At 36.2% G+C, this 13431-nt stretch overlaps 1 protein-coding gene across 1 annotated transcript; it reads right to left on the bottom strand.

The window, feature by feature from the left end:
• Positions 1-9606: 9606 nt before the first annotated feature.
• On the bottom strand, positions 9607-11709 carry LOC145116669 (putative serine/threonine-protein kinase PBL25). The gene is made up of 2 exons (XM_079052997.1): positions 10652-11709; positions 9607-10274 (listed from the first exon to the last, which is right to left on the bottom strand). The coding sequence occupies exons 1-2, from the start codon at positions 11552-11554 to the stop codon at positions 9678-9680; spliced, it is 1500 nt and encodes a 499-aa protein (XP_078909123.1). The 5' UTR covers positions 11555-11709; the 3' UTR covers positions 9607-9677.
• Positions 11710-13431: the final 1722 nt, after the last annotated feature.

Here is a 13431-nt window from a genome sequence, read left to right as displayed (position 1 = left end):
GTAAAATAAGTTCGGGAAAATGACCTAACAGTAGGTCTTACATCAAACCATAAGGGAAAATGTTGGCAGCCTAGAAGTTTAGTTAGGGTACTTTCAGAGTTAGGAATGTTTACAGACAAGTGCTCTACAGAGCATAGAAAGGAAAAAGGCTATCCCTTAATCAAAAGAGAAGAATGAGTTGACATCTCCTACTGGCGACGGGTAACCCTTGGGCGAATCCTCAGGTCTGCCAGTTGACGTACAACTTCCTGAAGATGTCGTTCATGAGTTCTCTGACGCACTCGGAGTTCCATGACTTCGGCTCGGGATGCAGCTAATTGTTGCTGCAGAGCCTCATTGGTCCTCCTAGTCCTATCCATAGCTTCTTCGAGTTGGTGAATACGGACAGTGTTAAGGCCAGAGTTGGCGTCAATTTCCACTACTCGCTCGATGGCTGCATGACCTTGCTCGACGTTCCTAGCAATCCTACGGACCATGATGGGCAGGACTCGGTCAGCTGAACCTCCCTCGCTTATATTGTAAAAGCTTCGGTCTCCGTTGAAAGGTAAGGGCTGACCCTGCTCATCACTCCATCGATTCAAGGTTGTTACCCACATGGGAGTGGGACCTTGAAATGTCGGATGTGGGTTGGGGTTTGGAGCTACTGGGGGTAGGTTGCTGACTTCTGGTTCAGAGTCGGAGCTATCCGAAAAGCCTTCTGCACGGTGATCATCCAAAGGGATCGGGTGATCATCTTCTGGCTCTTCATCAAGCCATCCTCCAATGCCTTGGTTTGGATAGTACGGATCGCCGGGAAGATGTAAGTCAGCCATGCTATCTACGCGAGAATAGGGGAAAGAATAGTTAATAGACGTACTAATCTAAGATACTTATAAGATGATCGTTATTAGTTGATTCAATACTTGCATAGTGCATACAAATTACATGCAACCGAAACAGGATAGACCTTCGAATAAGTGACTCTAACTCTAAATCCACAACCAAACAAGGAACAGGAAGTAAAGCAAAGATCACAGATTCTAAGTCTATAGTGCCTTAGTCACATGTAACCGTAGAGTATCCACTTAGCAACTATTGCCCTACTAGTAACGACCTTTTTAGTTCTCACATATGTAGTTCATGGTAATGCAGAATACTCCTATAGTATTCTTGTTCTAATGCTCTTGTAGTAGTGTGGGTAAGTGTTTAGACTTGTTGTAACACCACAATTATTCATAGGCACATGCTAGTCACTCCTTAGAGAATATAGTTGATCAGGCTATATCCCCTTAGGTTCGACCATATGTCTCTAAGCCTAATTCTGTTGTTCAACAATCGTAATACTTTTGTTCTGTTCTAGTATGATACTGACACTGATATGGGTAAATGTATATATATACTTAGTTAAATATTTTATTATTTAAAAGTATATTTTCTTGGTCAGAGTGTTTTAATCCCGATGTGTTTATAGTTCGTATATCTTTTATGGGTTGATATACTTGATTCACTATAAACAAAGCTCTGATACCAATCTGTCATACCCCAAAACCAAGAATGGCGGAAACGTTCTGGGGTGGAGGACGTCATGTACAGTATCACAACAATGCATAATAGTAAAGACAAGCAACAACATCCATTGCATTAGTATAATAATTGTAATACAAACGTGTTCTATATAGTTTGTAAGACACCAAAGGTATAATCAAAATAAAAGACGAGTCTTGTATGTGCTCCATCCTCTCAAAAGCTTCATCCGTACCTGTCTACTGATGACCTAAGAATACAAGTTATTTTGAAAGAGTTTATCAGCATAAAGCTGGTGAATTCATAAGTATTTAGTGTCATTGCTTGTATAAAATGTTTACAACAATGTACTATAATAGCTGACATCAATGTTTGACAATAGTATACTCCCTAGAAAATCCTATATTTTCCAGTAAAAGTAGTCTTCTACCAAGACCCGTTTGTTTGCATGTTTGATCCTTTGAAAAAGGTAAAAGTTTTCCTCAATGAAACTATCAGTAAGAAAATATAGTTTTAGACTTTATTCATGTAAAGTAATTGGGAAAATAAGATTTTACCCCAGCAGTGGCACTGCCGGCTAAATGAAATAAAATGCAGACTCCAGGTAGTATTAAATGTACAATACACCTCAAGGAGCCTGTTTGGCCTTTAATTCTTAATGTGTAATTAAAGGTTTGAATGTGAATTCGTATGTAACCATGCTGATTGACGATCGAATAACTGATGACCCTCCGAGTCATATGTAGTGATGTGACATTTTGTCACCCCTTGGCCTTTCGGCTGGGACTGTAGCTAGCAGTCGGGATGTGGGAGTATCTGTCCCGTATAGATCTATACACAAAATGCCCGCTCTCCCTTCAGGAGAGTCTGGTTACACGGTGATACCACTGTGAAGTGTCGTATCGAGAAGTAGTATGTCACATTCTAATTATAGTATATTCTCTTGTATATTGTATGATGTATTTTCTGGTATAATGTATAGAGTGTTCTCTTGTGTAGTATATATTATTCTCTTTGTATAGTATTTAGCATGAATTGACTCATAACTGTACTGACTCTGGTAGGTGTCATTGTAATAGTAGTAACGAGTAGTGATCCTTAACTATACCTATTATAGTTAACTAGTAATGTTGGTTGCATGCTTTTGATACACAAAGGTACTGAACTGAAGTGAAGACTTTTATATTCAACACAAATATATATGATATATAACTAAGAATTCAACGACAATCGGACAAATAACAAAATACCCTAAGTCCACAACCAAACAAGGAACAGGAAATAAGGTGAGCTATCAGTCCTAAGTCCTTCAAGTCTTACTTATATAAATATATTAGTATAGATATGGGTTTGAAAATAAAGCAAGTTTAAAAGAGTTTGAAAACAGTTTTGTCATTTAAAGAGTTTGATAAAAGGTTTGAAACACTTGAAAATCCAAAGTTTGATGGTAATTTGATAACAATAGCAAATCTTGTAATCTGTTCTAGTTATTAATCACATGTGATTGATACAATAACTATAACAGTTCAACTTGTATTCCCCCCTCCCATAAAAGCATTTAAAATCATTTAAAAGGTTGATTTAGGGGTATGAACTCACCTGCAGTGAGTAACTCGAATGGAAGATCGATATAGGATTGTTGGGTGTCAAATGGAATCTCGAGCACAAATGGATCCTATTTAACATATAATTACATATATGTGAATACATTAGTAGATATAACCACTAATGGTGATAGGGACATGTCTTAAGGACATAAAAACACTTAGAATTAAGTGTTTCCAACTCATATGGTTGCACACAAGGAGTGTAGGGCCCTATATTGGGGTGTAAGGCCACAAAAGTATAGATTTTGTGTGTGTGCGGCCAGAGTGTGCGGCCAAGCCTGTGTGCGGCCGCACACTCACTATGGAGTGTGTCAAAAACGTGGTTCCAAGCCTTTGGGATGTTCTAGTGAAGGTGTTTTGACCATTGCTTAACCAGATTGGGGGTTTGTTGTCGTTTTGGACACTTAAAAGGGTGTGTGCGGTTGCACATGGCGTGTGCGGCCGTACACCCCCATACAAATGTGTCCAAATCAATTTTCTAAGGCTCGGGGATGATTCTAAGAAGGTGTTTTGGTCGATGCTAAGCTTGGATGGGTGTTTAAGCCCATTTTAGGACCAAAAGATGTGTGTGCGGCCACACATGATGTGTGTGCGGCCGTATACACATGAAGATCATCTAGAATGATGATTTCATGGATCAAACTCGAGGAAAAAGGCTTTCAAATATGTTGTAGTAATGATCAAAGGATGTCTACTTACTTGTTTTGATGATTGGAGAGGAAAACGTGAAGAACTCTTGAGAGAAAATGTTCTAGCTTTGAAGGAGTGTGAAAAAGGGTGTATGGTTGACTTAGGGTCCTTTATATAGGCTGGAGTGTGAGGCTAGGAGGGTGTGCGGTTGGCTGTGTGCGGCCGGCTGGCCGCACACTCGGGTGTGCGGCCGCACACACCTTGTTGGGTGTGTTTGGCTCGTTTTAGTGATGCTACACACATTCTCACTCTTCCTAAGACTCATATCAAGGTTATACTAAGCCTCAAGCACTCATATAGACCCAAAACTTCATTACAAAATAGCGAAACGAGGCTAACTTAATAAAAATGAAGAATGTATAAGTTAGAAATTTCGGGTTGTCACAGTTAGGAAACGTGTTGAGGATGGACACATCCTCGTGAATACTAGGTCGATATATATATAATATATGCTAGTGATATGGTATAATAGTTTAGGTGTTAGTTTGATTATATTTTGAAACATATAACGGTATGAATGGTAACCAATTCGTTTTTTCTTTTGTGGCGAGTTAATAAAAAGCTAGAGTTGCACCCATTTTGTGTTCATTTATTTTTGTGTTTCTCTTTTTCTTTTTTAGAAACCTTCCCGAGTATTAATTTTTTCAAACCTCCACAATCGATCATACTCTTAGCAGAAAGTAGTGATTTAAAACTTCCATGAGGGTTAGTGGATTGTCCATAGAGATTTTTCTAACACTGATGAGTACTTAGTAAAGATTTAAGTATTGGAACAACCCATATTTAGAGATTATTTCATGGATAAAGGCACAAGTAATTCTAAGATATAATATCCTTCATTCTTTAAATTGTTGGGTTTTAATAGCATCAATACACTTAATCTTGACAATAGAAACAAACAAAATTACCTAAGTTTACATGACCCTAAGATCTAGGTTATATTACTTATAGCAACGAACTTTAAAATAAATTAAAGAAAGAATACTAACATCTTGTTGTTTCTTCGATTACGACCTTGTAAATGCTTGCACTTGCACTGGATGGAGGACCCCGAACTAGAATCCCTCCAATATAGTCAGACCTAAACACCAAAAGCTAACAAGGATTAACCCTAATAATAGTTTTTTAAAAATTCTATAACCCTAGGAGAGGGGTTATAATTTTCAATGGGAGAGGGAGAGAGAGGGGGTAGAGAGAGAGAGAGCTTAGTCGAATTATAAAAGGAAATCAACAATTAAGGTTTGACCCCTAGCAGTCTATTTATAAGCAATAGATAAATCCTTAAGAGACTCAAACTCTTCATGATAATCATTATCTGATTGAAAACCTGCATCATCCCTATCTAGAGCATCTCAAAACCGTCCATATCAGGTCTGTAGGAGCTTCTAGAAAATTAATATTTAAGCTCTTTAATTAGTTAAGACAATTTAATTAATTACCTAAATAATTTCTAATTAATTTATTAATTATATAATAAATTAATAACTTATTTTTGTCCATTTCCTTATAGCTATTTCGGTTATGAGGCCGCCCTAAATACACCCTACTATTATTAGAAATATTACATAAGCAGTTAAAGACCTTGGACACCATTTTCAACACAAACCAAGATGCATGTAGGTTTTTGCTTTATAAATCATGTTAAACGTAACTAGATCATTTGGAGCATTCTAATGGCACACTTGGATGCGATGTTACACTTGGATACAATGGCACAATTGGAAGCAACGACACACTTGGATGAGATGACACATTAGAAGAACTGTAATACATATGAGGTGCCAGGAAGTGATAGGGGGTGCGACTTAATGGCACCTCAACAAGAGAATGACACCTCGAAGACGTTCCATGTACAGGATGTGTCACCAATTATGAAGGTGCCACTCAATATTACACTGAGGTGTCATTATGGCACCACGACAATATGTCATGCACTAGAGGTGCCAAGAGTGAAAGAAGGTTCCACTAAGTGACAAGGTATGCCATGTAATGACATCTGATGTGCTAGTCGTGCATTGTTGATGTCAATGCAATGTCTCTCAAGGATGAAAGTTCCAAAAGCAGCTGCATGGTGGATTATAATTGGTTGACACCTTTCATCGGACTATAAATTAATGGGTTGGCGTATTAAGGTTGTAGGTATGATCCGTAATCTATAAATAGGGATGCATGCTAAGTGATTTTAAATGTGACATGATTCTAGAGTGATAGGAAAATATTTGTTGAATGGTATTTGTAACCTCTATTTGAGAGCTCATAAATAAAGAATACTCCCCTGCTACCCATCCACATAGGTAGGGGTGTAAACGAGCCGAGCCGAGCCCGAGCCAGACCAAGCTCGAGCTCGGCTCGTTTAATTTTGAGGAAGCTCGAGCTCGATTCGAGCTTTAAAATGAAGCTCGAGCTCGGCTCGTAAACAAATTAGTGGGCTCGCGAGCCTAATCGAGCCTAAACGAGCCTCTCTCTCTCTCTCTCTCTATATATATATATATATATATATATATATATATATCTATATATATATATATATATATATATATATATATATATATATATATATATATATATATATATATATGTGTGTGTGTATATGTATGTATGTATGTATGTATGTATGTATGTGTATATATATATATATATATATATATATATATAGGCTCGTTTAAGCTCGTTTAGGCTCGCGAGCCCATGAATTGAAGCTCGGCTCGAGCTCGTTTAATAAACGAGCCTCATATTTAGGCTCGAGCTCAGCTCAGGCTCGTTTAATTTGATCCCGAGTCGAGCTTTTAACGAGTCGATCCCGAGTAGCTCGGTTCACTTACACCACTAGACATAGGTCACCTGACCGAACCACACAAATATTGTGTCTTATGTGCTTTTGGTTTTGCTTGTTATTTATATTACTTCCTAACAAATTTGTTGTGCACTGGTCTGCTCCTTCTGACGTAACAGGAGAAGCGATATATGGGCCCCTCGATGACTTGGTGTTAACATCTAATGTATCTAGTTGGGTCCTAAGTGAGATTGATGTGTTCAGTTTATAAGTCAGACACATTCGTCATAAATCTTTATTGGAAAACATAATCTTGAACATTAATATTGACCTTATCATGTCTTAGGTTTATACATATATCTAAAACCAATGAATAATTGATCACTTATCTAAGGACTAAATCATGATTAGATCATAGTTCGACATTGCATTGGATGGCACACTCTGCTGATTATGAGGGATGTATTGGACCACATATCGTTAATGACTTCTCTAAGTGTCAGATTGTTGGATTGAGTGTCCAAGGTTATTAAATAATTAGTAATATTTCTAATAAGTAGCATCATTTTGGGTTATCTTCATAAACCAATTAAGCAATAGAGAATTAGGAGAAAATAAGTTGTTAATTTACTATGAATTAATAAATTAATTGGAAATTATTTTCGAATTAATTAAACAGTTTAAATTAATTAAGTGGGTTGAATATCAATTAATTAGTTAGTAATTAAATTGAATATTCTTGAAACTCCCGGTATATATAAGGGATCATTTTTTTCTATTGATAAAAGATATTCATTAATTCAAATAAAAATATGGATTATTCTTCGAAATTTGAATTCAACTGGAGATTATACATATAGACTGTTACGGGTCAAATCATGTTGATTCATTTTGCTTTCGAAAACCATCTACCTCCCCCCCTCTCGTTCTCTCTCTCTCTCTCTCTCTCTCTCTCTCTCTCTCTCTCTCCCTTAGACAACATTTATAACCCTCACAGGGTTATTGAGATTTTCAAAATAAGTCTTTCTCCTTAGGATCCTTATACTAGTTGGTGTTTTGGGTGTGACTCCACTACAGGGATTCCTAGTTTGGGTCATTGTCATATTTTGCAAGTGTGGTTATGACAAGATCTCAATCAAGAAGTCAAGAAGAACAAAAGATTAGTAATTTGTTATTTTGATAGTAGATTGCTATTATAGTAAAAACCTAGATCGTTAAGACGAATGTATACACATGGTTATTTATTTGATTTTTTTTTGCATAAAAACTAGTGTGTATAGACTGTATCAATTTAAAAAAATTTAGTCCTTAACAAGTAAGTTCTTAACGATTAAGTACTCGTCAATAAAGTCCTTAACAAATCATTTAGCATTTTCCAAGCCTATTAATATGTTAAATTTGTAGCATATCTTGATTAAGCATTTTCCCAACATATTAAGCAATTTCAAACCAACTTATATCATCAAACACATAATAACATCATTAAGGATTTAACAATTAAGTACTTAACAAATCATTTAGCACATTCCAAGCATAGTGATCCATTAAATCAGTCACATGTCATCATTAAGCATTTTTTAAACATATTAAGCACTTTCAAAGCTGATTATCATGAAATTACACGCATTCTTGATTAAGCACTTTCCAATTAAGCACATTAAGACAAATCATTAGCTTATTAAAAAAAATTAAGAACTATAAGGTGGTGATATTTGATAGGCAGACAGTGGTAGTTCGTTAGGTATGGCAATCGGTGGTGGTGGTTGAAACCGGAGATGACAGGTGGCAGATAATGTTCCTCGGTGTTAATCGTCGTCGGAGATAAACAAAAACCGATGGTAGAGAATGGAGGTTGGTGGTTGAAGGTGATGGTGGTGGAATATGGTGGTGGCAGGAGGCTGTGGGGATGTTCGTTGGTTGTGTGGTGGTGTTGCTTGGTATAAGCTGCTGATAAAAGCTATAATATGCTCTAAATCGACAGAGAGTACAGAGAGGTGTGAGATAGGTCTCAAATCGAGAAAAGAGTGAAAAAGAGGATCTAAAGGAAGAAGTTTTTAGCGGCGATAAATTTGTAAATAAGGAGATAATATTTTACGGTCATATTTTTCAGCATTAGCGGGAACAAATGTCGAGTCTATTGACGTCACCACAAATAGGTTACACGAAGCGAATATTAACCGTCAGATCGACATGTTTAATCAACGAATAGGTATGACCATTATCAATTATCAATTACACGGATCAGGGTTAAAAGACATTAGCAGCGACACGATCTATTAGCTATATCGCCACTACAGCGGCTATTACTTGTAATGGTAATGCTATTGAGATTATTAAGTTCAAGATAAATTTAAGATTATATTCAATCATTATTATAACTGTTATAACATTTCATCTTTCAATATATTTATAACTAGAAATTGCACATCCTCGCTTTGTGGGGGTGCAAACGAGGTTTTGCTTATTATACTCTACTCACATAAAAGGGAAGTACTACTGTTCATCATTTTATCGTTTTGTCGTTCAAATATGACAATATACAAAAGTTGAAGTCGTGAAAATTGCCATTCAACTTTAAGGGGGTAAAAGTGACATTGTACAAAGTAAACAGCTGAAAAGTGTCATTCTACAAAGTAAGGGGTGGAAAATGCCTTTCTACAAAATAATAGTGAGAAAATTGCCAATGTATGAAAGTTTAGAGACCAAATCTATCAACATAAGAAACTTTTGTGGAGTAAATATGAAATTTTTTTTTGGCTAAAATATGAAATAAGAAATTTTTATGGTCAAATTATGAAAACATAAAATCATACTATTCATTATGAGGTCGCTTTTTATTATATACCATGATATCATAGTTATATAATCTTAATTCTACTCAACATATATGCCAATATACATTAAATATGAAAAATGACTTATATCATGTACGTACTACAAAAAAGATAATATAGTAATTTTATCTAAAATTCACAGAATTGTGAATCGTTTATTTTTTAGAAACGAATCAAAACTAAAATCAAAACACAACCAAATCAAAAGGGCGGATGAATGACATAAAAATATTGAAATCACATTTTGTCATTTGTTAATGAACAAAAATTTCAGAAGCAAATAGGGCATTTAATCAGCCCATTCTCGTTACAGTTCATGCAGCTCTTTGGCAACCCTCTGCTACCAGAATTCACCTTCTTGCTACCGCTACAATTAGGACACACCAGAAACAAATTCCCAGCACATCCTTTGCATGGCCCTTCCAATTTTTTTATTGGTATTCCAGCGAGGAGGGGCCGGAATTTCCCTTGCTCATGCAACTGTAAAACCTCATCAGCTCCTCCAATGTAACTGCCTTTGATAAACAGCCTTGGCAGGGCCACTTTCTTGCCCATAATCCGCCATAGTTCATCTCTGAAATCGACGTGCATCGATACATCTCTTTCTTGGTATAAAACCTTAAAACCATTGAGAATAAGTCGAAGACTCGAGCAATCTTGGAATGTCTTTGGGATGGTTTTGACTGTGGTTGTGTACAGAATTATCAAATTGCTTCCCCCGGGTGGACAGATTTTCTCATAATCCAGAAGGGGATTAACAACGACATTTTTTAATGACGCTTCTGGTTCTTGGTATAATTGGTCTATGTTGTTCTGTAAAAATCTGATTTTCCTCTTTGCTTCTTGAGCTTTAACCTCGAATGCCTCCTGCACAAAAGCGATTGATCAGGTTTAAACAATTAAACAACCATGCAAAATAATTATCTTTTACAGTGCAAGTAAACATCCCCGCAAAATTTTCATTTTAGAAACTTTAATGGATCTCCGCAAAGGGATAGTCAACGAGGATGATAATTTGAAAATAATTTTGATTTTTCTTTTAGATAACTATATCATTCACGAATTTAGTAGGTCATAATTAGGCTGTATTATTTAGATTTCTGATATAATATATACAACCGTAAAAGAATATAATCTTTTGTTTCGGACACATCTTTCTCTTTCTAGTTTTCTTCAAATCATACTGAAAAGAACATATTAAGATGATAAAAAAGTGAACAGAAAGAAATAAAATATTAACATACTTGATATTGGAGTGCAGTTTTAAGCTTGCTCACGACCGAAATCATTAACGGGCGATGAGTCCGATCTCTTTCCAAACATTGATATGCAAGTGATACAAACATATCAAAAGAATGTTGATCGAATTGTTGCCTTAGCCTAACATCGATAATTGTATGTAGTGTTTGTTGTTTTTGACACTTCTTTACCAACATTGGTAGAATTCGGCGCTCATCCTTATATCTTAAATCAACACAATGTCTTGAGCATAAAACTTCAAAGAGTACAACCCCGAAAGAGTAGACGTCTGATTCCTTTGTTAATAACCCAGTCTCTACATACATAGGGTCACAATAGCCAATAGTACCTTTGGCATCTGAGAAAATAAACGTGTGTTGTTGGTTAGCAGGGCCATATTTGGATAGACCAAAATCTGCAATTTTAGCATTCAAGTTTTCGTCTAACAAAATGTTGGCACTCTTAATATCACGGTGGAGGACTCTTTGTTGGGTATCTTTGTGATCATGAAGGTACTCCAAGCCACAAGCAGCCCCAAGGCATATCTTGAGACGTTGAATCCACTTGAGGTTGGGGTCACGTAGACAAAAGTCAAGGCTTTTATTCGATGCATACTCGCACACGATGATTCTTTCATCATTGTCATAACAGATGCCTAGGAGTGAGATAATATTTTCATGTTTATAACTGGAAAGAAACATGACCTCTCTCCAAAACGAAGCATCTGCCTGATCTATCGAACGATCCAAGCGCTTGACAGCACCCTCGGTCTGACCCTTAGAGTGGACGAATACTCCTTTATATACCTTGCCAAAACCACCTTGTGCAACAAAGTTGCGATCACCAAAGTTGTTGGTGGCATGTTTAATGATTTCAATTGGAATTCTGAGGTGCTCAAACTCTTTCATGAAAAAAGAATTTGTGTTTGTGGTTGACTACAAATGTGAAAGAGAAGTGAAAATTCCCTAGCAATTCTAATCGGATGGATTGAGAAAAGCTATAGATCAAGAAACAAGACTAAGACCTCGGAAGAATTGAAGTTGAAGTGTTTGGAAGAGCGGATTGGCTTCTATTTTTGGTAAGCAAAGCTAGTAATGTATTTTAGAATATATAGAACGTTCAATATGTAAACGTTACATAATAGTCAACTATACGATATGGTTTATCTGCATACTACTCAGTTGCAGCTTGCCAGCGTGCCAAATGTGTATTATAAATCCAGCATGTGCTCTAACAACCTTAGGTTAGTTATTATATGGTAATTTATTTATGAAAATGTGTGTCTATCCGAATTCATAAGGGGTTTGTTGGTAAGTCCAAGAACCAACACCGATGAATCCGCCGTTGGTATAGATCTACATCTTTGCACTCGCTCTCTCTCTCTCTCTCTCTAACAACCAAATATTATGAAATTAGCATGTGCTCTAACAATCATTGGTTAAGTAATAGCATGTACTTGCAAAAGTAGTAAGAATAGTAAGAATTCTTGTTAATTAATATACATCTCTGCAATTATTTTTAAATTAAGTATAACTCGCATTAAATTGCCTAAGTCAAGCAAATAGTTTTTTTTTTTTGGACAACAAGAGGACTTTTTTTTATTAAAGTATAGCGAGAGGCTAGTACAATGTAGGGATGTTATTCGGGTCGGAATCGAACCGAACCGAACCAAACCCGAATAACCCGAAAACCGAATAAGGGTAATTGCATGAACCGAAAACCGAACCGATTAACCAATACGGGTTCGGTTCGGTTCGGGTATTAATCGATTCGGTTCGGTTATTACCCGAATAACATGTACAAGATGATTAAGGATCTAATATAACAAAAAAAAAACCGAATAAACCGTATTAGGATTCTATAACCCGAATATAATATAATAATAATGTACTTTTATATATCAACATAAAACATTCAAAGACTAATATAACACAATAACACATTGAAATAATAATATTTACATAGTAGATTAACATAATGAGAATTAATTTCTTACTTGAGTTGGAGTCCAATTTTTCATTACTAGACAAAGTAGGAATTCATGAATCCTTAGAGACAATAGGAAATGTCGATTTTTGAAAGTTTGAAACAAGAGGAAGGATCGAAAAAAGTGATTTCGAGTTTGGAAATAGATGAGAAGATTGGTCGATTTTGAAACGACGAGAATGAGTGAAGGGTTTTTTTTTCTGTTATGAATGACAAGGACAAAAATGTGAATCATGATTTTGACTTTTTTCGATCAGAGAAAGGGGAGAAGGAATGCTTATTCGGGTCAGATATTTAGAACCAAATAAGCTCTTATTTGGGTAATACGAACCGAATAACCCGAGAATCGAATAAGCATAATATAGATACCCGAAACCCGAATTGAATTGCCTATCGGGCCTAATTTTGTTCGGTTTGGTTTGGGTTTCGGTTTAGTTCAAGTTTTCGGGTCAAATTCTCATCCCTAACCGAACAGAACCGAATTAGGCCCAAATAAGCAATTCGAATAGGGTTTCGGGTATCTATATTATGCTTTTTCGGTTTTCGGTTTATTCGCTTTAGGTTACCCAAATAAGAGCTTATTCGGTTCTAAATGCCCGTTAAGGGAATGAAACTAGTAGAGCTTACTTGGCCGAATCGGGTTATGCGGTTCTGGTTACCGTAATGTCAACTAAATCGTAGGAACAGACCTTAATAGCTGAAGCTGATCTAAGAAGCTCGAAGAGACAAATAATAATATAAACAGATGGGTCATGCATCATTGGTGGCGGATCTAGAAATTTTCTTCATTGGAGGCACT

This window comes from Lactuca virosa, chromosome 5 (genome assembly GCF_052849685.1).
Source record: "Lactuca virosa cultivar CGN04683 chromosome 5, Lactuca_virosa_CGN04683_v6, whole genome shotgun sequence".
Classification (NCBI taxonomy): Eukaryota; Viridiplantae; Streptophyta; class Magnoliopsida; order Asterales; family Asteraceae; genus Lactuca; species Lactuca virosa.
This window is presented reverse-complemented; position numbering and strand designations above follow the sequence as displayed.

Coding starts and splice junctions, on each gene's coding strand:
- LOC145116669 (XM_079052997.1), bottom strand. CDS start 11,554: ATGAAAGAGTTTGAGCACCTCAGAATTCCAATTGAAATCATTAAACAT. Junction 10,275..10,651: donor AAACTGCACTCCAATATCAA/GTATGTTAATAT, acceptor GCTTTTGTGCAG/GAGGCATTCGAGGTTAAAGC.